This window comes from Atta cephalotes, assembly GCF_000143395.1.
Source record: "Atta cephalotes unplaced genomic scaffold scaffold00012, whole genome shotgun sequence".
Classification (NCBI taxonomy): domain Eukaryota; kingdom Metazoa; phylum Arthropoda; class Insecta; order Hymenoptera; family Formicidae; genus Atta; species Atta cephalotes.
This window is the reverse complement of record NW_012130076.1, coordinates 4,927,922-4,939,608: the sequence shown is the minus strand read 5'-3', so window position 1 is coordinate 4,939,608 and position 11,687 is coordinate 4,927,922. Positions and strand designations below refer to the sequence as shown.

The 11,687-nt window shown below is 35.3% G+C and overlaps 1 protein-coding gene across 1 annotated transcript in view; it reads right to left on the bottom strand.

Annotated features, from left to right (window-relative positions):
• Nucleotides 1-2,341: 2,341 nt before the first annotated feature.
• The window catches only part of LOC105617364 (putative transcription factor SOX-15), a 22,915-nt gene continuing 13,569 nt past the window's right edge, over nt 2,342-11,687 (bottom strand). Inside the window, exons 4-8 of the mRNA XM_012198925.1 lie at nt 5,593-5,815; nt 5,127-5,323; nt 4,650-4,867; nt 4,077-4,383; nt 2,342-2,895 (exon numbers count right to left, since the gene is read on the bottom strand). Of these exons, the coding sequence (XP_012054315.1) occupies nt 2,342-2,895; nt 4,077-4,383; nt 4,650-4,867; nt 5,127-5,323; nt 5,593-5,815 (1,499 nt within the window). The remainder of the gene's footprint in view (nt 2,896-4,076; nt 4,384-4,649; nt 4,868-5,126; nt 5,324-5,592; nt 5,816-11,687) is intronic.

Sequence of the window (11,687 nt, the reverse complement as noted above, 5' to 3'; positions counted from 1 at the left end):
GAGAGAGAGAGAGAGAGGATATTATAAAATATTTATAATTTATTTAATATTGTTTCTTTCACTTGCTTGTTATTTAATATATGCATAAATCTATTTATTTAGTGAAAGACTTTATATTAGGTTTCAGACCTAACGTACTACCTGCTAATGGCAGATTTCTGAAATCATTTTGAGATAAGAAAAGAGAAAATTTAATAATATAATGTCCAGGCTAAATATTTTTTTAACATAATAAATATAAAAAATTAGAAATATCAGTAATTTTATTTTCACCAATGTAATATTTATATTGATACTAATAAAAGGCAACTGTTTAGCTTTTATTTTTAGTAACAATAACATGTACTGTACCATACTTGAGCGCGTAAATTTTAGACGGTATAACTTGCTAATTTAAATGATTATAATTTAAAAATTATTATAGTCTCGACGTTTTGGTATTAGAATTTTAGTCTCAAAATAATTTCAGGAATCTGCCATTAGTAGGTAGTTAGGAGTGAAATCCCCTATATATAGCTATATTAGAACCTTCTAACATAAGAAGTGTCATAATTATATAATAGAAAATGAGAAATATTTGTCAATATTTAATCATTATATCAACCCTCTTTGATGTAAAGTTTATGGATATCACTACACTAAATATGATTTCAGTTTTACACATAATGTTATATCTTATACACATATTTTTTTATATATATTTAATAAAAAGAATCAATATACATACATGTGTGTTTTAATAATATCGAGCGATTAAAAAATCCTGAACAATCGTTTTTAATCATGCGTGATTAATATATTTACGCGATATATTACTTCATGAGAGATATCAACATTTTTCGAAAAAAGTTATATAATTTTGTCAAATTTCTCAATAAGAAATTTATTTTAAATGAAGATATATGGACAACATATATTTTACAATATAATATATATGTACGTGTGTCTCATACATATATTGTGTACCTATTATAGGTGTGTACGATACATACATGACAAAATAAACAATATGCACAATTTAAAACGCGTCAAAAATGTATTGTTTTTTTGTGGAAGAATATTCTTTGAAAAAGATATAGAGGGGGGGGGGGAGGAAATGTTTGTTCATAATTGATTCTATTAAGTACGATACATTAATAATAATAATAATAATAATAATAATAATAATAATAATAATAATGTTAATTAATATAGGTAATATAATAATAGCAAAATAATAATGTGATAATAATTTAGTTTTACCCAAAATTCTTTACACATTTCTATACACATCGAAGATATTTTGCACCACTTGCATTTCTACGAAACTTGATGTGTAATTTGCACAAATTGCTAAAAATGTCACCCTGATGAGCAAGAAAAGAAAAATTTATGTACAACAAAAAACATACATTATATAAAATCATCGTTTATAACGATTAAAAATAAGTTTTTGGACAATAAAGCTCACAGTGGTGTAGCACCAAAAGTGAATGCTGCTATCTCGGAATAAATACGAGAAGACTTACTGATGCAAAATATTTCTGACATGTGAAAGTTTTCTAATATAACAATAAAATTTAATATCTCCCGCTATCGCTATTATATCTCTGCTACTGTTATCTTTGATAATGAAACTAATGTGACAAAATAATGTGACATCTATGTGAGTATACAATTCTCTCTGCAATTTTAATGCTACACTAGTCGTACACCATTAGCCGCCTATCTCATTATGTTTCTGAGGTTCCTAAAGTGTTCATAGTATAAGATTGTAGATAAGATATCGGAGAGATCTTGAAGAAATTTAATATCTTGTAAAAAATTTCAATAAAACGATACTCATTGTAACAAAATGATGACATTCTTGATCATATCAGGTAATTTATCATTGTTTATATCGTATTATTATATTCGTATCATATTTTTATCGCAATTTCACTTATTGCAATTTGTTGACAGGCGACAATTATACGCCACTGACTCGCATGAATGCAATTTTAATTGTACTGAAATCCATAAGAGATCATGTTTATACACAGAGGATACTCTTAGACGGAGTTACAAAAGAAAACTGCAACTATAAATATTTTCCGTGTTGAAAATTAAATGAAATATTGCAAACAATATCTTTTGCTCGCGTGAAAATTCTGAGCTAAAATATTGTTTCCAAAATTAATGAAAAGAATGTATCTTTTATCACGAGATAAAATCTTTTGATATATTTCGGGTAGCACTAATCACGTAAAATGTGTAAAGTGTCTTGTTCTCCTTGATTGTGAGCGAAAAATGAGTCCCTGAAATTCGCACATCAATCTAACCCGAAACCTGTGGATCGTTTTATGCACTAGAAGGAGAAACACTAGCTACTGTAGCAAGTCTTGCGCACGTCTGCAAGTATAACACTGAAATCGTCGTCAGCCTTGGGTACGTGTTCCATGCTCTGCTGCTGCTGCTGCTGCTGCTGCTGCTGTGGTTGTGATTGCTGATGCTGTTGCGTCACTGAATGATCTGTATATTTGGATACCTCCAGTCCTGGATGATACTGTTCCATAGTGTGACCGATCGCGACATTAGAACAACGAGCATCCTTATTCCCCTGCTGATCGTCGATGATGCACTGAGAATTCGATATGTCCAATTGAGACTGTGGAGGTGCCCCGTAGTAACGCAGATCGCTGGCGTAATTATGATTACTGTCTAACATATTCTGCGAGGATAGGCTCGAATGTGCTACGCTTGTCGGATGAGAATACTTGAAATATTTTTCCAGCTGGAGCGTCTGTTGCTGATCATCCTCGGCACTCATACCAGGATCGATATGACTACCAAGAATCGCGTGCTGTTGCTGCTGGCCGGAGGACGCGTCCGTTTGATACTCCTGATGATGCATTTGGTATCGGTGCGTTACGTTGCCTATAAAAAATTAAGAGCACGAACAAGAACTTGATTAATAAAATTGCATCATTATTGAGAACTCTACTGTAATTTCTTTGATATTTGCTATGAATAGACATTCGGAAATATTTCCTAGTATTTCTTTATTTTTTCATTTCTCGAGAAAATGATTTTCTTTAAAAATATAAAAGCAATTAATTCCAAATTATTTCTTGTTTATAGCAACTGTTGCTCTTTTTTATAAAGGATAATATATTGCGCGCACGCGCGTGATTATGTTATACGCTAAGAGCCTTTTTATTCTTAGCCAAAATTTACGAGCCTTTGAATTTATTAATCCTCAACTACATGTCTCATTTTAGAATCTTAATTTACATGTCTGGATCTAAGTTATCTACGGTGTTTTTTATTGGTTCCGTAATTATCACAAATCTCAATAGAAAATATTTTTTTTTAATAAAATGCGAAAATGTATAGAATCAAGATATTAAAACATAAAAAGATTTTGATAATGATTAAAAAAATTATGTCAAAAAATATTAAAAAACAATTTATGAAAAAAATGCAATAATCAATTATTAAAAAAAAATTTTTGTGATACAAATAAAAATAAGTAGTGTTTTGAAAAGACGAAAACGTGAACGTGAAAAAGAAAATACATTATATTGATTCATTCCAAAAATTATTTGCACGATTGAAAGGATTGTTATTAGAATATACATCAGAAAAATGATATCGGAGGCATATCGAGTATATTTTCTTCTTTAAAAAAATATGTAATGAAAATATTTTATATTAAATATATGTATAATGATTTCGACATTATTCAATTTTATAATTCCGAGAAAATAGAGCTACCGCTCTCGCGATTCATCTCTCTTGCAAAAATGCTTTTCTTGACAATAATATATATAATATGTTTTAATTATAAGAAGACAATATATACACTTAAATACAGCACTAATAACATTTGACGGATCCAAGCCAAACTTTTATTGCATCATAATTAGCGTCAAACGACGAAACAATTACATCACGGCGGTCGACAGAGAAAGGTTCCAAGTTTTTTTATTTCCTCGCTTCAACTTTGTAATATTAACCGTACAAAAATAGTGGCAGACTAAAACTTTCACCCGGATTTCAATGATCCATTCATGTAGTTGAGGGTTAATATGCGTAAGTGAGAACGAAAATATTACCGGGACAACTTTCAGCGGCTCCACGGATTCCTATGGGCTGCTGTCGACTGTTGGCGCATTGGACCGGATTGTAATTACTCTCGACGGTAGGTTGCATCGAATAGTTCGTTGTGCTCTTAGATGTCTGCGTGCCGCTGTAATGCTGCAGCGATTGATCGTGCGGCGAGGCGACTGGTGGATAAAACGTGCCCGTGACGGAGCCGACGTTATCGAAACCGGAGCGGAGCTTATTGCACGACACCATCATACCGTTCGCTATGCCTACTGCTATACTCGTTGACTGTCTCTCAAAATTCAAATAGCCCACCTGATGAAAAATATAATTGCTTGTGTCGTTCGATCTGATCTGACACGGATTAATTTAGCATGATTTAAAGAGATTACAAACGAGGTTTAAATTGATTAAGAATGTAAAAAGAAATTTAATTTGAATTAAATAATTGAAGTATAGATCAAATAATTAAATATAAATTTTTATTCGTAGTTCAATGTAATTTGTAGAAGATTATAATCGTAATATATATCGTAATATATATATATAATATAGAAATCTTAAAAGTGCGGAATACGTACGGATTTTTTGTACGTTAAGGTATCCGTATAACTGCCGGAATTTTGACACGATGATATGCTAGTGTTACTAGCGTGACCCGCGTGCAGTTGATTGTCACTACTCATAAAGGTATATCGTTTCGTCTGATCGGACATGTCTCCATGTTGCTTTGAAGTACCTTCCATTAGATCTCGTTCTGGATCTGGATTTTGAGCGGACGATAGATGACCACCATCACCTGGTAGATTAAATTATTATTTTGTACTCAATCATTTTGTACTTACACGTATCATTATTTCATAATTATTTTAATCGCATCGTATTGTTTTTTATATTATTCCCTTTTTAATTTAATTTATTTAGTCACAAAAAGTCATTTAATTGATTGTACTATTAATAAAAAAAAAAAGAAAAATATATTTTAGCTTTTACGTAAAACAAAGATTTTAAAGAAATTTATTCAATTATCTGGTCGATTTTTTATATAAAAAAATTACCATCGGGCTCGGGACTAGCCACCGGAGATATGTCCGGAGTGTGGATGATGGGCGTATAAGGACTGCCGTAGAGCGAATTATTTTCCGATTTGTACTCCTGGATACCCTGCTGTTGCTGTTGATGATACAGGGATGAGATCGGGGAATGGCCACCCCATGGGATTTGAGACATGCCCTGGTAACTATCCATCTTGGACCTTAAAATGTATTTCGATCACGATACATAAATGCATTGTCGCTTTATAATTGTACACAAGTATGTGATACATTTACATTCCCTATTAAGGGGACGAATACTCAACACGTCTAAACATTGTTAAGTCTCGAACATTGTTAATCGTCGAAATTATAATGCCGTCGTCGGCGCTTCATCGTTTAAATCTCGCCGGAATCTCTCAATTAACCGCGGCGGTTAGCTCGCACGTACCTTCATTAGCAGAAAGTACAGGTCAGAGTATCGACTTACATGGAATGATGAATCGCCGAGCCGGCAGGATTGGACCTGTTGCCCGCGGTGTTGGTCGCCGAGGGAGGTGAGGACGGTGCACCGGGTGTCCGTTTTGCGTGCTTCCTACGTCGCGGCCTGTACTTGTAATTCGGATGTTCTTGCATGTGTATGACTCGGAGCCTCTCAGCCTCCTCGACGTAAGGCCTCCTGTCTTGCGGTGTCAGTCCTCGCCATTTCTTTCCTGTGAGAAATCCGAACAAAGTCTCGTCAAGTAAAAGACAGAGAGAAAGAGAGAGAAACTGTATGTAAAATGATTAAAGCCCAGCTGTATCAATGTCACTTTGATTTTAAGCGAGACTTAAAACTCTATCTGTCTCGTTTTAAAGCCAAAAAGAGACGCTTAAAATCAAAGTAACGTTGGTGCAATCGGACCTAAGCGACACACAGTATGTACAGAATTATCCTTACCAGTGTTCCGATCCTCCCTGTGCCGCATAAACAGTCAAAATACAAATAATGTAATGTAATAAATTGTCGAATATATCTATGTATCATGTGGATATATGTCGCTACAATTCTTAGATGCAATATTTTTACATAAAAAACTTTTAAGAGATACCTATGCTCTGTTCAAGAGAATGACTTCGGATCGGAAACTCGCCCGTTTTGTGTAGATCTTCATAGCGTTGTATAGTGTTACATTGCCTGCTATGCGCAAATCGAGGTCATTCTCTCGTTGAACAGAGTATATTTTGATATTTTTACAAATTGACAATGCTAAAACTTGCAAATATGTTAACGTTAAATAGAAATAAATGATAAATAACTTAATTAAAAGATGATTGTAAAATTATCCTTTTAATTGAAAATGTAAAGCTTGTAATATTTCTAAATGCTACTTACAAATCTTTCAATATAATTAAAGCAGATAGTAATGTGTCGCATTAAATATTTAAAAAAATTGTTCAGTCAGAAAAAACATTTCAATCGGAATCTTTGATGGATTGAAATATACTCGAGAAACAAATAGAAACATAAAGTTTCATTATTCATCGTTCTTTAAAAGATGAATTCATTGGACGACCTTTTAGATCGTATGTAATCATCATCACTGCATGCGTTTTAATATAACAATTATACATGCGAAATTTCGCATGTGTGTATAAATATTCTCGATAAATTACGCTCTTCGACAATAATGGGGCGAGGCCACAATGTATACATCTCGATATCCCGAATCTTGATAAAATCATCGGTCGATTCCTTTGGCTAACGACGCGCTTAATTCGACTCGCGAGAGAGAGAGAGAGAGAGAGACAGAGAGAGAGAGAGAGAGAGAGATCTTTCTCTTCTCCATAACCCCGATATACGTAGTGCAAAACGAGTATAGAAATGATCTCTCCTCCCGTCGCATATACACGGAGTATATATACGTACGGATATACGTATTTACAGGTGGGCTTGGTCGACGGCGGCGGCGACGGCGGCGGGTCCGACGACCAAGCCTGGAATCTGCCTTAGTTGCGTTCAATATGCCAACATGGTAGGCCGGAATATCATTAAGCGAGGTATAAGGGTTAATACGAACATAAGATGTTCGCAATAAAAAAGAAAAAGCGCGAGGTAGATATCGCGGATATCGGCGTGTGCACGCATATGTACGTATTCTCTAAATTCTTTGGAGTGGAATCTCATTCTAAAGAGACAATTGAAAAAGAATGGCTCAATTTTCAATCTTTAAGAGTGAAATTTCACTCTTCAGAATGATATTTATTCTAAAAATTTTAGAGAGTGACACGTGAAGAGCCGTAGCACCACATTTCATAGATAAACATATAAAAGTGTATATAAAGAAATGTATAAATATAAGAAAAAATATTACTAAATTTTAATAAATATTTATCAGAATAGATAGTGCTAAATATTTACTTACAATAAGTAAAGATTTTTTTAATAAAAAATGATTATTAAATTAAATTGATGGTTTTGTATCAAATAAATATATCATTACATTTAGTAAATATTTATTTGATACTATCCAAACAAATGACTTATTAAAATTTAGTATGTTTTTTATTGTATAAATATATATAAATATATATAAATGTATAATATAAATATGTACACACACACACACACTCACACATGCGCGCGCGCGCGCGCGAACACGCACACACGCACATGTATACACACGCACACACACATATATACATATAGTTATGCGTACAATCTTGTAAAGATACATAGGTGCATGGGGGCGTAGATATGGGTGCGCCCATGCCTTCAACCAGCCACAAGGCACGAACCATTATTTCATATTTCATTTTGTATATTTCAACTCTCCGCAAGAAAGACAGAGAAAGAGAGAAACGTTAACCCAGGGGACTCCGCACAAGAAGGAGGGGCAGAGAAAAAGAGAGAAAAAAAAAAGAGTGCAAATCGATCGTTGTCGAAATCGCACTTTGTCGTGCCGAATCTTTCCGCCCTATTCACTGATAATAAACAGTCGCGACGGTGCTTTCAGTTTTCTCGAGAACACTTTTGCGATGAAGGAAAGCGAAGAGAGACAAAAAGGAAGAGAAAAGAAAGAACTCTCGCGAAAAAGAGGAGAACGCTTTTGTCGCTCGACAATGTTCTCCCGTCTAGCGACTTCTCGTTTCTCTCGGGTTCCGGCTAGTCGACTCTTCAAGCTTCTTGCATGAAAAAAAAAAAGAAAAAAAGAGGAACCTGGAGAAGAACTATCCGGCAAAGGGGACACGAATGAGGTTTTCGGCTAACAATAAGTACACTTAATTTAATATTCTTGGGCGCGCGCGAGCGGCGAGTTATCCCTGGCGGTGATTCATCATCACACCCGCGCATGCTGCGTCCCACCGTGATGTCCTCGTTAAGTATTCTAATGGTTGGCGTGTTCCTCTAATTTACTGCGCTTAGGCCGCGGTCCGGTCGGACGACTTCATTAATTTCGAGCAAAAGCGGGCTATGCGCCGTCGAATTAGGTGCGTCGTCGAGGAAGACGTCTGGGTCGAATTGTCGAGTCAGTTTACTCATCATGATCCTCGTGTGTTGAATCGAGCAATGGAGAATGGAGAACGCGCGTCTCTCTCTTAAATAGGCAAGACTGGTGTCGCCGAAAAATTATATATTGTTATGTTATTCTTCTACGAAGAGAGAATGTTAAAAAGGGACTAATTTCTGCTTTAAAAAAAGTGTAAACATAAGTAAAAGGAATAGTGTTTTTTGTAAATTTTGACTTCCCGGATACGATAAAATTATTAAAAATAAAATTATTAAAAAGTTCGTAGCGTTGGAAAATACTTCGAAAATTGAACACGAATGTGGCGTATCGAAATATTCTGCATAATTTTCAAGGTAAAAAAAGGTTACAAACTTTTTAATTTTATTGTATCCAGCAGATCAAAATCTACAGAAAACACTATTCCTTTTACTTACACCTTTGAACAAAAATCGGCCCCTTTCTTTCTGATACATGTCGGCATTGTTAACAATTTTTAACGTCGCGAGTTTATAAAAATAAAGGCGTACATGATAACTGGTATTGCTGACGAAATCATCTCGGTATTTAATCTCCACACTAAACTCTATGCTTCGTCGCATATACATAGCGAACATGGATATTTTGTAAGAATGTTCGATGCTAATAGGCTTTCCATTTCGCGATTTCTATCGACTCGCGCAGTTCCATCTTAGCGAAGAGATTATAAATTAGCTAGTCGGGCATCGCGACAAATTGCGAGACTGCCAGCGAGCGAAATCGCGCGTGTCGAAAGGTCCCAATCGAGAGTCTCCGAGTCGTTGAGAAGTTGAGAAGAAGAATCGCGCGTCCCGTTTCGCCGTGATGTCTTAGCCGCGCGTTGACATTTTCCAGAAAGCTCATTCGTTCTACCGCCTAATTAATAATTCCGCGGTGATTTACGTACGCGCCCGTCGGTAATTCACCCGGCCAGCGATCGGCGATTAACTTTGCCATTCGTCTCTTTCTCTCTTATTCCCGAGTGCTGCCCAGCAAGCACTTTAGGAATTTCGTTATGATCGCGGACGGTACACTCGCGCGCGGATTGGCACGTGACATTTTCAGAATCGAGCGAGAAACTTCTCGCACGCGACATTTAGAATATAACCGACCGACCGATTGATCTTCGCCGCGAAGTTAGTTAGCGCCCGCTTAATGCTTCAACCTGTTTGCCGACTTTAATCACGTACAAATTACCAATAAATCTTCAATATTGGATCAACATGGGGTCTCTTCTTTGAGTTGATTTTCTTGTACAGTGTTCCACGATATAAGAAGACCAAGTGAACCAATTTCAGCGATGTTGCAATAATTCAAAGTAGAGTCCTAGATATAATAGAGAAGCGCTATCCCGATTTCTAATTGGTTTCGCCATTTTTTCTTCTAGGATTCTAATTTCAGAAAGTATCATGATTTTTAAATCTTGATATGTATACTGTAGTCTCCAAAGAGAATCAGTATTTCTTTGTAGTCAATAGAAAAACTATTGTTATAGGAATCGCACTCCGTTTGCAGAATGACAGATGTAAATCTGTCATCTGATGCAGATCGCCATTTTTTCTTTAGACAATTAATTATAACCTTTAAATATGCTCGATTGCGTTTCTCTGTTATATCTAGGATTCTAATTCAACGACGATATTCGTGACCAATAAGAAATTAGTTAGAAATTTCATAAAGCCATTATTAGAAATTTACTACTAGTTAGAAATTTGCCTCAAATTATATTCAACTCTCATTATGCACAATGTTACATCTGTCCTTTTACCATACACCCCTTTTTTCCTTCTTGTCTTTCTCTTCACGTTACAGTAAAAAAGAAAAGATGAACCGTGTGCTTCACACATAAGAAATTCAGCTAAAAAAAAACAGGTTAATATTTCTTAATATTCTTTAAATTACGTAAGCTAAATTTAAGCATAGAATCTTTGGAACAATGTACGTAGATTATAGAAACATGACTAACTTTTATTCTATTAAATTAACGTTTGTTAATTATATTAATTTAAAGTTAATTATAGCTCGAAATAAGCCACGACATTGTGTTAATTTTCAAGAAAATATTCGAGCATTTTTTTTACTTCATTTTAAATTACGTAGGCTAAATTTAAGCGTAGAGTCTTTGGAATAATTAATGTACATAGAAACATGACTAACTTTTATTCTATTAGCATTCGAACTATAATTAAATTAATTTTAAATTAATATAATTAACGTTTGTTAATTAACGTTTATTAATTTGTTAATTATATTAATTATATTAAAGTTAATTTAATTATAGTTCGAAATAAGTCATGACATTATATTAATTTATAATATTTCTTATAGCAGGGAGAGGGAGGGGGGAGGGGATTTCTTGTACAGCATCAAGTTCGTATTTGAATGACGACCAACATCTTCCCTCGGCTCCAGAAAAGGCGCGACTGACTGTTCAAATTGAAAATTCACGAAATGCGATATAAAATATGTAGAAAATCGCAATGCATCGTACAAATGATGCGTGTGCAACGATGCGACGCAGAAAAGACGAGGAGAGTCGAAGCAAGGAGAGGAAGAGGGGCCGGAGCGAGGCCCACATCTCGGTGGGACCGCGCATCGCGCGGGTACCCCGCCCAACCTGGGTCGCCCACTGTCACCATTAATAATACGTCTCCCGTCCCGTGATGTATCTCATCTCCTTCGGCACTGGTGTGTGCTCGCCCACCGACGCGCGCACACCGACGCGTTCTCACCTGTACAGATGCAGGAGGCGTCGATGCGGTACTACATTGCGATCTGGGAGGGGTCCGTTATGATCGAAACGTTTTTCCGAATTCGACAAAGATCGGAAAGTCATCAATTGATTAAAAAAAAAAAAAAAAAAACAAGGTAACATCGTCGACCGTTTCGTAAAATTAAACGTTTAATCGAATTTTTACTGATGCACGCTGAATCATGATGGAAGAAACCCAACTGATGCGTGCTCGTTCTCGAGACGAATTTTGTACAATTCTGCGTGAATGTCAGATCAAATAGATATATTTAGACTATGCACTGCTAACAAAAAAAAGCATTAAAACCTGTAGTTCCTACACTGAGA